The sequence below is a fragment of the Grus americana genome, chromosome 3 (genome assembly GCF_028858705.1).
Source record: "Grus americana isolate bGruAme1 chromosome 3, bGruAme1.mat, whole genome shotgun sequence".
Classification (NCBI taxonomy): Eukaryota; Metazoa; Chordata; class Aves; order Gruiformes; family Gruidae; genus Grus; species Grus americana.
Window position 1 is genome coordinate 103,105,773 of NC_072854.1, and position 18,646 is coordinate 103,124,418.

The window sequence follows — 18,646 nt, forward strand, 5'->3', positions numbered from 1 at the left end:
AAACCAAAATGCAATGTACTTCAGTGTGTAGCATTTCCCCTCTTCCCTTAAGGGAGAAAAGTCTGTCTCTGTTCTGCAGCAAGCCCCCGAGTGGTGAGCATAATACAAAATATGCCTGAAATCTTACAAAGATCTTAAACTAATGATTTCACAAAAATTTTGATTCAGCTTTAGTTCCCAAATACTTCTGCCCTTTCCTGGGTAAACATTCTAATTTTTTTCTATAAATCTATGTATCTTCTGGTATGTGGTCACAGTTTTTAGATGAAATCTCAATAGCTATTATTATACACGTAGTGAAAAGGCTCTGTTTCCTTCTGTATAGTATGTTCCTTGACTGAATTTCTTCTGCTTCCCATTTCAAGAGATATAGAAAACTAATAGTTTACTATAAAAGATTTGGTACTTCTAGGAAAGAAATGCAAACAAAAGCTGAAGCAGTAAGTCAGTCTTTGGCTGCAAAAATTAACATTTTAATATGTTGCTTTTCTCTCTGGAGCACCAGGCAAAACATGGTGAAGATGACAGCAAGAAAAAAAAAACTGTAATATGCGTTTTGAGCAAGAACACATGACACTGAAAACAAAACAAACCTGGTGACACATCTGGCAGAGTTTGACTGGTATCAATGTCATTGTACCACAGAAGTTACTCTTTCTATACAAAATGTATTGCTGTCCAAAAGACCAGAAGTGATTAACTTCAAACTCTCTTCAAATCAGCAGGCAACTGATTCAGGTTATTAATTGAAATCACTGTTTCAAGGACAATTTTTTTAAGATCACACTGAAAAAAGGTATTAAATGTAAGCGGTCAGTTAGACACTCTACGCAATCCTCTACTATCCGGATTTGTCTCTCCAACCTCTTCTCCTACCCCTTGTGCTATGTCAACAGCAGCCGCCTGTGGTGCTCCCTGCTCTGTCCGTCTCCCTTTGACAGTGCTTTTCACTCTACCTCCGGTTCATTAAATGTACCTTCTCTGAACTGACATAGAGGAAACCACCCACCTCCTCCCTCAAATAACAGGCAGATTTCTGCTGATCCAAAATAAAACAATCCATACTTCCTTGTCAGCCTGAAGTTAATATTTTTATTTTAAATTAAAAATATAAAAACACACACAAATTTTATGCAACTATATATGCACGCATACATGGTTGCACTTGCCATATTAAAAAGTATGTTGGGCCCTTTTCTGCAGCTTTCATGAATTGCTTGTATTTGTAGTCATCAAAGCTCTTGATTAGGAACTACCTATATATTTACACACTGTACACCACAGTAGCATGACAGGGGCCTCTATATACTACCATAACAGAAATACTAAATAATAACAGGGTAAATCATATGGCATTGATTTGCAATTACGCTCAACTACTGACTCGAAATATCTTTTTTATTAATCAGAATAAGCAATTACATGATGTTGAAGGTAAAAAAAAAAAAAAAGTGTAACCCGAAACATGTTCTGTGTTAAGATTCTGCTCCCTCTGAGCATACTGGTATAACTGGAAAAAGGAACTGACTGTAAATAAACTTGTATGGGTAAACGAGGACTGGTCCAAACTAGCAACTAAAGCCTGAAACAAACAGGAACTTATCTCTTCAGAGATTTAAACACACTCAGTAGGGACTCTAATAATAATAAACATAATAATTTAGCATCTAGTTTCATCTGGCCCAGGAAGAAGACATAGCACTACTACCAAAAAGTTTATTCTTGTTTATTTCTGACCTGGCAGAAGCCAGGAATTACAGAAAACCTCAAGGGACAGACTGCTTTCATGGTATGCCCAAGACTGATTTTGAGGCCAAAGAGGTTAAGCACTTCGAATAAACTTTGGATAAGCAGCACAACTTCTGCATGCTTATGTGTCCTAACTGAAAACTTTAAGGTTTTATATTGCCACCTCTCAAAAAAAAAAAAAAAAAAAGTAAAAGAATCCAGGGATCATGCATGCAATTTAACAAAATTATGAAAAAAAAAAAAAAAAATACCAGCAACTTCTAGAAAAGGTGAACTATGCACTATCAGCTTCAGAAAAGCATTGCAAGTTATAGTAACTAGTTCACAAGAGAGTCAATAAAAGCAGTGCACTTTACAGTCAGTTTACAAATGCTATCACACAAGTCATAATTTCGCTATGATGATATAAACTGTTTTCTCAACAACAATATATGAACAGAACTCTGAACATGCAGGAACACCCTCTTTAAAAATAAATCTCTGAGCCACTGCCAGGTTGTAACAACAGGAACACACATACTATTGAAGCAGCAATCATAGAACCAAACTTGGATTCAAAAAGTGTATTATATTGGTAAGGTTGTTTCACTACTGATAAAAAGTTAATACAATGCAAAATTAAGAATTCCCAAGCCTTCTGTTTTCATCTGCAAAACTCATGGGTGAACATAGTCATGTATATTTTTAGCACTGAAACTGTATGTGGGGAAAAAATTAGGGGAAGAAAGAATGAAATAACTCATATTGTAAGGCCACAAGACTGATACCAAGTTCTTTCTGGTTTGGATATACTTTGACAATTTAGGTATTATTTTAAAATAATTGCTTTTAATGGATTTATTAAATTCACTAATTAATAAGGTGATGTGACTATTCAAGGTATTTTAGAAAATATATTAATTCTTGACTAATTTTTGCTTTCAAATTTAAACTTTGAATGAAATCTTCCTGCTTGTGTAATGCTTGCCTTTGCTTTGGGGACAGCATGCATAAGCAAAGCCCTCATCATCAAGCCTGAGGTATCCCCCTAAAAGTCAGACTTGTACCTCCAAAGAGGTGTATAGGGACACGTTGACGGCAAAAAGAGTTGAGTTGCACATGTGTCTGTCAAGACAGGACTTGGAACGTATAAAAGCAGCTATTGTTCATAAAGGCATTTCAGTAAAAAAATTTGCATGCCTAAACATGTATCTGTAATCTGACAATTTGCAAGGAGGTACCGCTGATGAGAGAACAATGAATGATAAAAAAACCCCCTTAATTCTGTTCTATGAGGAAAGTAATTGTCAATCCCAATCCCATGAGAGCATCATAGGAAAGAAGACATAATTATACTTAAACTGGACTTCATATAAATATCATGACGCTGATTTTCAAAAGGATCAAATTTTCATTAGAGCTCTGCAAACACAAGATCTGATGAGTATTCCTAGGGCTGAGGTTGCAGGACTTCTGAAAATGCTTCAGGAAAAACATGTTTTTTGTGGGCTGGGGTTTTGGGTTTGGTTTTCGGGGGGGGGGGGGGGGAAGGGGGGGTTATTGTGTTTGGGGGTTTGGGGTTTTTTTGTTGGGTTGGTTTTTTTTCCAATCAAACTACATATATTGTACTAATGCAGCCTGATAGATACTAACCTCTTTTCAAAGTCTGGTCAAGGAATAACGGGAAAGAGGCGAAAAAAAAACCAACCAAAACCAAACAGAAAACAAACCCTCATGTTATAAAATTACACACAATATTTATGAAAAACTATGTCACCTTAAATACATCTTTACCTAAAACATGACAATTTCTCTGGTCGGGTCATATACTGATAGAGGCAGGGAAATAGGAGTAGCTTATAAACAATCCTAATATATAACAACAAGTAAATTCTGTTTCCACTGCAAATGTATCGCCCTAACTTTTAATACAGAGCATAAGTGAGGGCAGAATTTGATGCTGAATGTAATGGATATAATAAATACATGGCTTTAAAAGCTCCCAAATATTCAAATGCCAAGGAATGGAAAAGCTGCCTTTTTAAAGGAAATGTTTACAGAAGAAACATGCAGACATTAAACGCTAAATCGTAAAGGTGTAATTTCAAAATGTACAATCTACCTGCTCCCCTATGTCAACGACCAAAAAAATTAAGCGCTGAATGCTGACACTCCATTCTCCCTTTCCTCCGCTACAAAAGCTGAAGCACTAACTTTGAACACCTTGACATTTGCCTCTATGCCTCTGGTTTAACGCTAACCGAGCTCTACTCTTAAAGGAGGAAAAAAGGTCTTTAAAAATCTCAAATACATAATAATTCTTGCACTTACTTCTCTGCAGCTGAGCAGAGCCATTTACATAGTCCACTGAACACTGTTTAGTAAACACGACAAGAGTGCTTCTATCTTACTGCCCTTGTAAAACCAAGGCAGGGGTTCTGTTTTTAGTGCACACTCTGGTTCAGTGTTAATCCTGTTTTATGTTGTTCACACCTGCTGCTGACTAGCAGTCTGCTGATGGGTTGTGGTTTGTGCTGCTCTGAGACAATCCTCACCAGCGTCAACAAAAAACTAATCGCTAAAGTGGAAACAAAACTCCAACTGCTATGCAAAAACTGTAAAAGGGAAGGACTGACATGCATGCCTCATTTTCCTTACTAGTCTGCTACTCCCGGCTGTTCAGAATTTAACATGAGTTTTAAGAGCACATGGTTATATTTAGTCCTCATGCCTAGCTTTTCTAGGAGTTCTTCTCCAGATAGCAAATCTTAGAGACAAATGTCATGGACACAACCTTTATAAATATATGCTGTGTAACTCATTTTTTCCTTTGTGCCTAAGAAAATAATAGGCTTTGCTCTAGCAGAAGTACTGAATGTTGGTAAAAGGATTCATTTGTGAACCTTTACAGAAACAGGTTTTTGCAGATTTCCCAAGAAACTTCTGTAATGTATTTTCACATGAAATTCACACATTACTGTTCTAGAAAGCAGCCTTTTTTTTTTTTTAATTGCAACGCTGATCTACACATTTAAACATTTTTCAAAAAAAGGCCAGAAAGTCAGATCTTCCTCTCATTGACCCCAGCAGTGAAACACACCTATGGCTTCATTTGTACAGATCGAATGCTTTACCAGAGACAAAAAGGTGATCTGTGATTGAGGAATGGGTCTGGAATTACATAGTGCTCATATCCAGAGTGAATAAGAAAATCAAGGAAAGGACAATCAGTTACAATAGAAAAACCTTTGTTTGGTGAACACATCGATGCAAATAACGTATTGAGATAGGGGATAGAAATCACGTGCAACTTGAATGACTCAAAGGCTCAGACGTAGGCACTGTTATCTACAACAAAGCGTTGCACCAGAAAAGCCTCTAAAACGGAGGGCAGGACATACTGCTTTCACACCTACTTTAAGGTACTCTTTATATGACTAGAATAACATAAAGAAGTATCAGAACATTTGGAGAGTGAACTCTCTATATCTCCTTTATCCTGTTATGCCATCTTGGCTTATTTCTTTCCACAAAAGAGAAAGCAGAAAAATGCTTTCTGTCCAAGAGCCAAGTTCCCATATCTCTTAAACACTATATGAACCTTTTCATAAATAAAATGTTGGTTGAAGGCCAGTCAAGGCAATTCTCCATCTATTAAAATTTTTTTTGCATCTCATGGGGAAAGACGTGTTGAATGACCACGACCATCCTTTGTGACTTTTTAATTCTGCATAGGAACACCAAGGTGTTTCTGCCTATATAGGAAGATAATATGCATCACGCAGACATATGTAATCCACGTTATTGCTTTTCATCCAAAATTCATCAGCAGAAACAAACCAAGATCTATCAATCTTTATGTAAATTCAGCATTTCAACCTCTCTGGCAATTCAGATGTAAAACCAAGGGAAAAGGGGGTCAATCTCACTTTGTCTTGCCATCTCCATCTGAAGGATTTCTACCTCCTCTTTAGTCAACACAAGACTGAAGATACTGGCATAATGCCAACACTGCTTTTAAGCTCACACAGAAAATATCATGGGGTAATCTTAGTATTTCCTGGTCACACTCCCTTAGGCAACTCTATACTGGTGCAAATGTCACATCCTGGCAGTGAATCCTTAGATATAGGCTCCATTGCTTCATTGATTTCTTTTAAAATACTACCAAATCATTCATTTTTTTAAAATCAATTATAGACACTGATCCAAAAATCTACTAAAATGAATGGCATTCTTTCCATTTAGTTTTGAATCAGGCCACTACCAGTAAAAGCAAAAGATTTCTTAAGACAGGTGCAAGAGCTTGGCAGCAGGCTGTCCTTCATACCTTGGAAAATCTCTGCTACCTTATCTAACAATGGTACAAAAACCTCACGGTAATTTTGTCTGTATTATCTGGCTGTATCTGCAGTATTCCTGTTCCAGTATTACCTAATGCACAAGTATCACACATTATAAAAAAATTAGGGGGGGAGAAGGGGAAAAAAAGAAGCCCCGCCCCAGTCATCCATCAACTGTACATCCAGGACACTGCTCCAAAGAAATTTAATATATGCTAAAAAGATATAAAAAGACATAAAAAGCTTTCAGATACAAAAGTGCTTCAGAAGCTGGATTTTAATATTGCCAGGTGGTTTTTTTGCCAGATTATAAAGTTAACTTAAATGCCAGAATACCTCGTTTCAGAAGCAGCAGTGGCTTACATATTGTCTTGTATCAGTGGCTGGCGTGTATTGCTGATTCCAAAGCTAGGCTAGCATCAGCTGTGAGGGAGAATAAATAAATAAATACAAAAAAATTGGCATTCCCTACCAACCTCGCTACCTGCTGCCTTCAAGCGCTCTTTTCAAGTATGGCCTCCACAGAAAAAAAAAGTTAAGACTACTTTATTTTGATTATAGTGCTTTCCCCAGGCAGGAATTTTTATTTCAGTTTGAATCTTTAAACCATTACATTTTCAGTGATGCATTTTTATATTTACAGTTGACATCTTCATAGAAGAATGAAACCTTTGAGCAACAGCTCTAAAGCATGAAGGTTGCCTGCAGTAAGTACTTAAATTATTTTACACCCAAATGGAGCCAGTTGTTTTTAGCTAAAATTTAATAAACCTTAAATCAATGACCTTTCTTTTACTGAAAGCCTGCACTTGGGAAAACTAACTTTCCCAAGAAACATATTTTGGTGAGTAAATGCCAAACAAAGGGCTATTTAAATCTGAACATTTTCTCAATTTATAGCTTGTGAACATTCAGTTCCTAAATTCCCCACTGCTGCCTAACGTATAGAACAGTGGTGCCTTGGTTTAATCACATACCATTGATTTCAGAGTGTCACAGTGATCTCATTGACAGTAATCAATAATAATCCAAAATCAATCAAATCTGCTCTTGCACTATCATTCATCAAATTTGAATATCCCAAAATTAATTGTAGGCATGTGAAAGAAAAAGGATCTGGAAATAATAATTAAAAAAAAAAAGGTATAAAAATCAGTAAACTTTGAGAAGATAATAGTGCATCTGAGCATGCTTCATGCCTGCTGGGGTAAGTTAATGATGAATCATACCTTGCCTTCCCAGCAAAGGCTCTGAGACATATTCTTTTTCGAACACGAAAATACACAGCAACCGAAGGCAGAGGACATACTAGTAAATGATCAAGCATTATTTTATGAACAGTTGTGTTACATGCTGAATTTCAAATGTGTTGCCAGGATAGTACAAAACGCACAAGCATGTTACACTACGAAGAACTGCACATTTTAAGTTTGCCGCTGCACTTCATAGAGCAAGAGAGGATAAAATTACTGAATTTCTGTACCAAAAGCATGAATAGATGTAGCCACTTATCAAAAGAGCTGTTATTGTTGCCGAGGACTCCTCTCTCAACATATTCACCTGTAATTTTGTCAAGGTAATAAATCCTTCCATTCATTACAGCACACTCAAAAGCACCCTGCTATTTAATTTAAATGGAAAAAAGGCCCAAAGTGTCTAAAACATTTACTTTTGCTAATGTAAAAGTGCTGGCATTTTACTTCATTCCCGATAAGCCGGTGCCAGTGGATGTGATTATTCTTTTCTTATTCAAAGCATATCAGTAGTTCGAAAGCACTCTCAATCTTATCAGGTGTATGAACAGCACAGTTACTGAAAACAGTTTGTACTGCTCCTCTCTCTTTCTGCCAGGCTATCAGATAAACCCAACTAACTAACTGTATTTACACACAATCAAACATAAGCTGTGTCTTCAATATACCGTAGCCTGTTTCTGGCATGCTACAGGTTTTCTGCTCGACATCAGTTGTAACAAAAAAACCAGCAGTGAATTAGCTTACAACAAAAATACAGCCACTCTTGTAGCATGTAAGACAAAAGGGATGGGGGGGCGGGCAGGAAGAGGGAAAAATTTTATGAAGTAATAATGATCACTTCCATCTCAGTATTTCACAGATATTTACCTGGTGCTACTTGGAAAAGAGCATGCAAGCAGTAGGATTCAAATGCATTCAAAGCATACCTGACACAAGACTTAAAAGCAGGGAAATAATTTCTATTTGGTTTTTTGTTTATTTTATTCTCCTGTTCTCCAGGAATTGCCTCTGATTTGCAAGGAGCGAGAGAAAAGAAAGAAAGAAAGAAAGGGAAATGGTTACAGCATCTGAAGGCATTTAAATACCTTTACTGGTCTTGTCCAAACAAGACCGGGATTTTTCATGATCCAATCTTCATCCGGTATTAAAATTAAGAGACTCACCACAAAACCAAAACCACGACACTCCCCTCCAAAAAAGCCTCTCAGCGACTCTCCTTTTCATTCAGTGTCTCAGATAGTGAATTTTCAGTGCTAACTACTGAGGAATAATAAAAGATCTACTACTTCAGAAGGGCCACGGCTTTGAGGATTTTGCTTACTGCACCGCCATGGGAAACACGTGCAGAATCCCCCCTTCGTTCTTCTCAGAATGACAGCTACAAGGTAGTATTTGAAGAGTTAAACGTTAACCTGGCTGTGCGCTGGGCGCTTTTGGCTAGCTAAATGAAAAGTTCTGGAACGCTGGGAGAAATCCTGAGTTTCAGCTCTTGATTAATTACAGCCTTCTTTAGAAGCTGAAGCGTCGGTCCCCGCGTGGAGTGCCCCTTCCCACCGCCCCCACCCCTGACAGCCTTTTGCTGACTACCTCTGATGGAGCAGCAAAGGGCAGGCACGTGCCACCACCTGAGCCCATCTTGTGCTTCTGTCTGGACTCCCGGCGCAGAACGAGCCATCCTCGAGATTTGTAGGAGAACAATGAGCCGAATTAAGCCAAGTGTGCAGTGCCGGGTAATTCAGCCGATTGTTGTTTCTCCATCTGTGACACTGCGGCCTGGTGATTGATGGGACAGGTGTCATTCATACTAATGTCAGCCACCGACAGCGGCTGCTCAGCTCTTTAAATATCACCCAGCACCAACTGGCCCCAAGCAGCTCCCGTGAGAAGAACGATGGGGTGCCCGTGAGCGTTACTCAGTTATTGGGAATCCGATTCTCACCCCTTTACGGGAACAGTTGGTTAAAGACATGGCATTTCGTGCCACTTCAAAACATCTAATCTGTCCCACTACGTTAACGGCTGCTATCAGAACATTGCCAGGGAATTCTTTCACTGCTGGAAAAGTGAATATAATTTAGTAGAGGAAATCTTGCATTCACGGAACATTAAACTACCGCAGTGAAAAAAAAAATCCACTTTTTGCTGTAAGAATTTTACCATTCTCCAAATATTATTTTGCTAGCAATCCACGTGCCTTTGCTTTTGGAAACACACTCTAAATCTGTTTGGTTTTAAGATGACACATGAGTTTTAGCCTTTACTTTACTAGATGTTTTTTCTTTTTTTTTTTTTGAAGGGTAAAATAATCATGTTAAAGAAAACCTCACAGACTTTCTGAAATTAATTCCTCTGAAAACTATTTTAGCCTTAATACTTGTCAACTGAGCATATCACAGTCCATCTGACCAAGAAAATACCAACTTAAACATAAAAGGACACCAGCACTCATCCTCTGAAAAGACAGAAACCAAGTCCTGCAGCCAATTCGAAGACAGAAGTAAATAAAGAATACATAGAAAATTGCTTGATCTTTTCTCTCTGTTGCATTTTTCAATATATGGAGAATTACACAAACTGCCAGTAACTGGCTATTCTAAGAGCACAGCTAAGAGTACATAAAAGAGTATGATTTCACCATTTTGTTAACTATTGTTCTTTATTAGACTTTCCCATCTTGTATTTCCTTAAAAATATTCATGGTGAGATTAAAAAAAGTTTCTTCCAAAAATAGCTCTAGAAACAAACCCAGAAATAGGGGAAAAGGGGAAAAGAGCAGCAATATCATGGATAAGGACGGACTGAATAAAACAATCCACCTCCTCCTTTCCCCACTGGTCCTGGCACCTTTATATGGGAAGGAATTTCAGAAATGCTCAGGAATCAGTCAGCACTACATTTTAGATAGACTTTTACATTACACTTGCCAGTATCTCTACATCTGCAGGACTTTAAATTGTTTAATATCTAGCTGGCTTGGGGGGTGGGCGGAAGCTGGCTTACATTTTTTTAATTATATTTTTACTTTTTTTAAAAAAAAAAATCCTTTTTTTTTTTGGCTTTTGTTTGTTTTTCTCAGGCCATTCAAAACAAGCAACAGCAACTCCACATCATCTTCTCATTCTAACTTGCCAAAGCCATCAATCTCTGATCACACCTATTAGAATCTTGCTGTAGCCAACGCTACATTTTGCGACAGCTTGACCAGTTGTTTAAGGAAAGAGTGTGTGATGGAGCAAAGCTAAATCGACACATCTGTGATACTTCTGACACCCCTCAGCATGGCTAATATTAATTTGTTTTCTTTGGCTAGGTAAGTGCTGCCAAAACACATTACATATGGTATGTAGTTCCAATCAAAATGATGAAAAGGAGATGTGCAGTTTTTTTCACTTATAGCAACATGAAAAGATACAGAGGAGTAAGAGACATCCATGCTGACCTACAGAGTAATAACCTAAAAAACCGCAAATCACTTTATCTTAAAGTTTGGTTTCAGAACACAACCCTTTAAGAGAATCTGCCCTCCCACATAAAGACTGCAGCTTAAATCTGCAAAGAGGTTTTACTCAGGGAAAGGGAATATAATTTTCAATATATGATAAAAGGATGTATTTAGACTATTCTCACGTGCATATAGGTAACTCATCGTATTTCAGTTGGTTATCATATAAACAAACATGCACAATTCTGTACAAGGATATTACAAGTGGCTTGATTAGACCAAGGAAAAGGAACCTCTATTTCATGCACTCCGACACACTAACTTTCTGCGGTATATGGAGACCCTTCTCCAATTTCATGCTTAATGTTCTGTGTTAGTATCATGAAAAATATGAGATTTATATTTCTAATAGTATTTTTTTGGTTTGCCTTGTCAACTATTTTGATCTAAATCAGAAAATTCCATCTAGATTTCATACAAATTCAGAATGGTGACCCACGGTAAGAATTAAACATTCAGCAGTAAAGAAAAAGAGCATATGCTTGTCTTAACACTCTGTAAAAGTACTTATACCGCTCTAACTTTCATTAGGATGTTAATAGAGATTTTTCCTAGCAAGTCTAGGAAGTTGAAGCAAGAAAAAAAAAAAATTCCATTTTAAAAGAAGTGGGAAATGATGCTCTGATTAAAAAGCTTTGCTCCTTAAAAGGGGAAGATAATTAGAAATTAGACAAGATTCCCTTTAATGCAAACGTGCTATATTAAGGAATAGCGAAAAGCCTTTCTTTGTTTGAAGGAAGTACAAATTAATTGAAAAACATTACAAGCATTATGTAAACAAACCCAAGAGATTTAAAGCTTCTGTAACATAGCAAATACATAAATTGTTTCACAAGACATACATGTCAAAAGGCAACATTCTACCGTATCTACCCAAGTTACTCTCCGAAGTGCTACTGAAAAGGCAAAACAAAATCTTTAAAAATAACAATTAAGTAATACTATCTGAAATAGCAGTACATAATTCAGTTTAACATTTTTCTTTAATGTTTCACAGTATTTTTACTTCTGGACAAGCAAATAGTAACAAAAAAATCATAGGATTTTTGGTTAGGACTAAGGACCATTAAAATGGAATGTGTATTTTATATTTTTGTCTGAGGACATCATGATTTATATTAACAACCGCATGTAGGAGGCTTCCTCCTCTAAAAATAATTATATTCTTTAGGTGTAAACATAACTGTGTGTCCAAGGACACATGTAGCTGAAAAAGCAGTTCTCTGATTGAGAGCCAAAACTTACAGGAATATGAATAAATATTAGTCATGTAAATTACTTGGAAGAGGAAATTTTTATCAAAAAATACAGCATCTTTTGAAAGCAAAACTGTGAGTACAAATGCAGAAAATGCTAGATTACATGGAGAATCTGATATAAAATCAGGTGCAAATATTTTATCTACATTGCTCACCAGCTCTCTTCTCAAGGATAAGGGAAAAAAATAAACACATAAAAGCAGCAGGTTTTTGCCAAGCAACTGCATAAAAGGAAGTTATATAGCTCTGCATATACTTACTGTATACATGCCTGTGTGCGTACACACAACAATAGATGTACATTGCACAAACTGCATAAGGAATATGCTATATACCTGGAACACACACACATGCATAGATACATATGTATTTGAACTCAAAACTTGCTGTGCATAGACAGAAGGTTTCCACGTAAAATGCAAATATATAAAACATAAAACCACACATACACACACTACTACAGATATGACTGTATGCATGTATGATTACCTAAATCAACCCTAAAAGTAAAAGAGGATATACGAAATACAAGAGAACATGTAATAAGTGGAACATCAAGCTGCAGCGACTGTTGGTGTCATCCCTGCACTATCAAACATACATATGAGTATGATCGGAGACAGAGAGGCTAAATATTTCACTGTCAGAGCATGTCGAGAAATGCAATTCATTTCTCTCTCATGTGCTTTAGGACAATGACAATTTAATACAAGGCCAGTGGATGTAAAAGAGATAAAAACTGAACAAACTGGCCCGGCATAATCACAGATTTCCTCTAGAGAGCTTGGTAGCGTGAGGCTCATATGCACTTGTAACGGATCAACATTTTATTGTTTCTTCCCTCCATGAATTTGCTATGAAGAATTCATAGCAAAGCTTATCTTACAGACAGAGGCTACTTTAAGCTTCAATAGGAGCAAGAGTTCCTCTCATATTTTTTTTTCCTACTTATCCTATGCATTTCAGTTATCCTAAGCAAAAAAATCATTATTTGAGATACTTCCTTGAAAGGTTCAAATAACTGGGTTTTTTATTCCTACTTACACTTCCACAGGGGTGCAAGCAACCTCCCTGCAGGTCAAGGGTCAGTCCTTTAAAAACATTCCGTAAAATGAATAATCATGTCACTTATAAATAATTCATATTTTATACCATAATTCTTCTATCATAATTTCACTCTGTAACATACAGAAATAGCAGCATAGTATACGAACTGACGTATCTGTGAGAATAGACATATCATACTTTTTAGCTACTCTAAGCAAAGTAGGCTTCAAGTATTGTTAAATATTATCATAGACAAGTTACCTTCTGTATTTGATGAATAGCACCATGTATTTGAAATTAATTGCAAAAGTAGGGTTGGCTAATGAGGCGGCCCTTATCTTTTCTCAGCAGTGCAAGCACAAGTATTTTTCTGCTGGCTCAATATTTTTTAAATGCCCAAAGTGCTATTAACTAAGTTGAAATCTGATTAAAATATGAACACTAAAATATTCGGAACAGCTAATGCAGCTACACATGAAAAAAAAATTAAAAAAGGCTAAGGAAATTCTTATCTCTCTTCTTATCATTAAGCATGTGTTTTGAAAAATAATAATTAAATAAATTGTTCCCTACAGATTCTCCCAGTTGTTTTGCTTCCCATTAGCATCTTTGAAAACAGTTTGTTAAGACAATAGTTATTCTTTATTATGGAACTATGGGGATGGTGCCCTTCTACCTGCCTCAGTTTAAAAAGAAATTTGTAGGAAATGTTAAAGCTTAAGGACTGTTAGAAAAAGGACAGCGTGCCTTAGGAAAAAATGGGGAAAAAGTACAGAAAAAATGATCAACCATTCAAGAGAATTAATGGATATCCACAAGGGCTTTGCTAATAACACGGGTTAATTACCGCTGCAACGCACCAGGCTCAGTAAATAAAAGAGCACAACCATAAACACATTAAAATGAGCAACCAACACTAAAAGAGGGGCAAGCCCCAGTAAATGAAAAGCTGTCAGACGGGCATTTCAGCACAAACCGTTTATACTTTCTGCAGGATTTAAAAACTTGCCAGCAGTCTATCAAAACCAAAAAAGCAGAAACCTACGACCGGGAAAGAGAGAAGGAAGAAGGGACCGAGGCCTGCCTGCTGCCCAAGGGGAGAACACAGGCAGAGTCTGTTCACTCAGCCACACTGGGGGGCTGCCTTCACCACACAGAGCTGCGTGCCACATTACACGCTGGGTACGTGTACGGAGGCCTGGAGACACTTGAATTTAATATTAACTTTGGGCTTTATTTCTTAGTCACAACTTTAAATAGCTATCTAATAAGACAAATGCATGAGGTTAAAGATCTCCACAGCCTGGAGAAACAGTGGAGTGGAATCAAGTGCTGCTTCCACTTCACAAAGAAGCGTTCTTCAGTCCACCTCTCTCCTCCCTTTCCAAATGAAAGGCACTTCTAAAATAAATTCTTTGGGAATTAGCAGCTATACCAAAATATTTTAACGAAGAGTGCAATTGAGATAAACTCTTTTATGTTTAGCATATAATCACCTCATGCCGTGCACGCGCACACACACACAAACATACGTATTTACATGCTGATACATATGAGTAAACACGCACTTACATTCATCCGTACACAAACACAACCCAGACAGACTTGCACGGCAACTCCACAGACCATTCCCACGTCGCGACATGAGAATGGTTAGAAAAATATAAAATGCGTACACCGACCATCATTGCACTGAAGTATTCACACGATGTGACGCCTACATCCACTTTTTAAACGTTACAGCCATTCTACACAATCTTTATTTCTTGTCATCTGTGCAATTTATGTGTTGCATTGTAAGACGAAAATCCATGCACGCTGTTAACAGCTGAATTTGTTTCACGTTTAAATGCTGTTGCACATTTTAAATGGATAAAACTGCTGAGGGTTCAAATTAATGAAACAGAGTGAGCCACAAAGGGCAAACATACATAGTGCACAGAAGCTTTCTGGAGTTACAAATCTCCTCAGTTTTCTGTGTTTGGCATTCAGAGATCATGTTTAAATTTACTAAACTAGTCCCATTTCCACCTTCCCCCCCCCTTTTTTTTTTTTGGAGTGTTTCAATTGCCTTTCCTTCTTCCAACAGCTGTGACAACTGTTAAAACAGTCAGTAAAATTAAGTCCGCTCTATAATCCTTTAGTCAACGTTACATTTTAATCAGAGGTTGAAGGAGATTTCATGTTATGAACACACTGATTCATTTAGAATGATTAAACTGACACATATGTCAAAATGAGCAGATACATTTATTGCATCTGTTACCTTATTAACTATTAGTAATTATTAGTGTTATTGTTATTGCTGAAAAAGCACAAAGCCAAGGTTGCAGCTGGCTTTAAGTTATTGCATTCTTTAACATGCTCTGCCTTAAAATCAAAGCATACCTAGTGACGGTCAGACAGATGTCTGTGCACTCCCAAAATGTTCGGACAATTTTTAGCTCGAATCCTCTCTGCCCTCATCCATAACATGAGAACTGCAGAAACTGCTATATTTATTTTGTACATCCTTATGCTTGTATGTGCATACACATGTGACAATATATAGCCAAAATACAATTACTATGCACATTAATAATGTGTAAAACTCTAGGTCTTATTGAGACAGAGAAGCAGATATGTTTCTGAACGTTAGTTATTTCTCTGTGTCCACTCAACCACACATGCCTCAAACCTTACGCCCAGACAATATATTGGGAGTGTTTTAAGACGACTTTTAATTGAGCCAAAGAGGAAGAAAAAAATTAGTTTGAATCTTGCACCAGAGCCAAAAAGACATGTGCCCCGATTTCATTTAAATGCATCTATTCTAAGAGGCTTATCTAAACTAATCATTCAAATTAGCTGTAAGAAGGTAAATTCAAGAAAGCTCCTTTGTGGGGGGGGGGGGGAATAGCCACAAAAACCCCCACAAACTTATTGTCTTTTTACATATTTTATAAAGAAACGTGTCACTGTTAGTAAAAGCTGTGGAAATTGCATTCTTACGTTTATGAAGCTATCTTACACCATACAGCAGCTCACAGTGCAGTGACCTATAAACCACATCTGAGAGGGCATCCTACCTCTGTTTATTTTATTTATCCCGGAACATTACAGTGGGTTTCCCTGCTTCCCCTTCCCAAATTGTATTCCTGCGAGCCAGGCTATTTGTTACTTTCAGTGTTATTTCTACCCATATGCAATCACCGCAATTCACTTTTCATCGCTGGCTTAATTACAAATAGCAATGCAATATGCAGGCAGTAAGGACAGCTAGTGGGCATCTACCTATAATACACTGTCACCTCGCAGTACAGCCTTTCCACAGACTGCGTCTAGGGCGATGCTGGCTATTAGCTTGGGTTTTTTCTTCGGTGTTGCTGTCACCCTCAGCGTAACGCGAAGGCACGGCTACGTAAGTGGCTCGACATAAAGAAAAATGAATCGGTGACAGCTCCCGTGATATACTAATATTTAATCCCGGCTGCGGGCTGAAATCAAGTTCAGGAGCCACTCGTCAGCCCCAGACCGCCTGGTTTTGTTTGGGCGCCAGGCTTTTCGCCGGAGACACTCCGCCAGGTAGCTAATAAGTGCCAGCCAAGAACTGCGGCTCGTTAAAAAGTATTTCGTAGGGAAAAGCAGGAGCAGAGGGCCACGCCGTGCGGCACGGACCCCCGCGAAGTACAGAACACACACACACACCCCCCCCCGGTCGCTCACGCTGCCCGTCCAGAGCGGCGCCCCCCGGCAGGGCGGCCGTTACCTCAGGGCAGCGCGGCGGCCGGCCGCTCCCAACCGTCGCCCCAGCGGCACGCGGGCTCCCTCCCGCCCGCCGCCGCCTCCGAGCCGGAGCGGAGAGGGGAGCCGGCGCACCTGTCAGACTGCAAGCGCCGGGGCAAGCAGCGGGGCCGGGCGCTCGCCCGCCGACAGCACCGCTCCTCCCCGGCGCGGAGCGCCCCGCTGCCGGGCGCCTGCCTCCCGCCCGCCTCCCCCGGCGCGCAGCCGCCGCGCAGTGCCCCGGGCCGGGCCGGGCCCGACGCGCCCGCGACGGCTCACGCCCGCGGCCCCGGCACAGCGTTACCTGCAGCGGCGTCTAGGCGCCTGTCATGTTTTGGGGCAGGCGGCGGCGGTGGGGTGGGGGCGGGGAGCGGTACCTACTCTTCCTCGTAGTGCAGGGAGAGCGGCTCCGGCAGGCAAAGTTCTACCGAATCCATGTGCGCCCGGCGACCATTCTTCGTGCGCCCCCGCGGTAAATCAAAGTTTCCGTGGCCGAGCGCGGCGCACTTGGCACGAGTGCTCTCCGGGCGAGGCGGCGGCGGCAGGCGCGGCCAGTTGGGACCAAAAGCTCGCCCGCGCGCCTAATCAAGGACTTAAAGCCCCGCTCGGAGCTCATGAATATGAAGTAGGGCTTTACATATGCAGTCCCCCCGGCCCGGGGGGACGGCCGATTGGTGGGGCAGCGGCCAATCAGGCGCCAGGGGCGCCGGGGCGGCCCGGCGCGCGGCCCGCGCGGCAGGTAAAGGGGTGGGGACGGGGGAGCGGCCTGAGGCGGCGGCGGCGGCCGGGGCAGAGCCCGCAGACATGTCCGCGCCGCCGGCGGCCGGCCGGCCCGCCCGCCCGGGGCTCCCTTCCCCTCCCCTCCCTTCCTCTCCCTTCCCCTGCCGGCCGCGGGGAGGCCGGCTCGAACTTCAGGCGCAGTTCGGCAGGTACCTCGGCAGGCTCCCGGTTAAGGTCGCAAAGGATCGCGCGTCAAGGTATAGAGGATGAAGTTCGCGCTGCCCGTTGCCGGTTGCGGCGCTTCGCTGTGGCGGTTGGGGCCGGCCGGGCTCGGCTCCCGGCGCGCTTTCCTGACGGCCGCTTCCCTAACCTTTGGAACTGCTCGGCGCCGGGGAAAAAATAGATAATAATAACACCAAATGCAGCCTGCCGAAGCTTCTGGGTAACTCAACTTTTCATTGTCATTCGAGTTGCTGCGGGGAGGCGGGCTGGTGTTTTGTTATGTATAATATATATAGATTATATATGTAAACGTATATAAATGTATAATTCTCTATTTAAAAATTAAAAAGCCTCATTTTGTAATTTTGTACTTTCTAAAAAGGGACATTCCTAACAAAACTAGCACTCCAACCCATTTGTTTAACAGCACGGGTGCAACTGGGAGCATACGCAGGTGTGTGTGTGTTCACATACAGGTTAGCCACGTCTTAACATGGGTCTGTTTAAGGTGTATGCCCCTGTGCGAATATTTAGATGTTTAGAGGTGTATATTTAGCTATAGTGAAGAGACAGAAAAGCTCCAGAACTGATCAATTTCTTCTGTAACTGTGAAGGGATTATAGTGGACTAAACTCAGCCTGCCTCATTTTAACAAGATAAGGACAGCGCTGTCGTAGGTCTGCAGAGTAAATCTGGGAGTGCGCACAGACCTGCCCAGTGTTTTGGGATTGGGGTTTTTGTAAAGTAGATTTTACCAAACTAAAAGGGAAAGAAATGCACAGCCCTGCGTGCATGCCTGCATAAACA

The 18,646-nt window shown here is 40.0% G+C and overlaps 1 protein-coding gene across 26 annotated transcripts in view; it reads right to left on the bottom strand.

Annotated features, from left to right (window-relative positions):
- The window catches only part of ESRRG (estrogen related receptor gamma), a 407,282-nt gene that overhangs the window by 147,977 nt on the left and 240,659 nt on the right, over nucleotides 1-18,646 (bottom strand). Inside the window, exon 1 of one of the 26 annotated variants that reach the window (XM_054818990.1) lies at nucleotides 17,279-17,492. The exons of 23 other annotated variants lie outside the window; for them this stretch is intronic. In XM_054818990.1, the coding sequence (XP_054674965.1) occupies nucleotides 17,279-17,334 (56 nt within the window). In that variant the 5' untranslated portion in view covers nucleotides 17,335-17,492. Of the gene's footprint in view, nucleotides 1-17,201; nucleotides 17,221-17,274; nucleotides 17,493-18,646 lie in introns of those variants that run through there. 2 more of the 26 variants (XM_054819007.1, XM_054819006.1) reach the window with 2 other exon arrangements.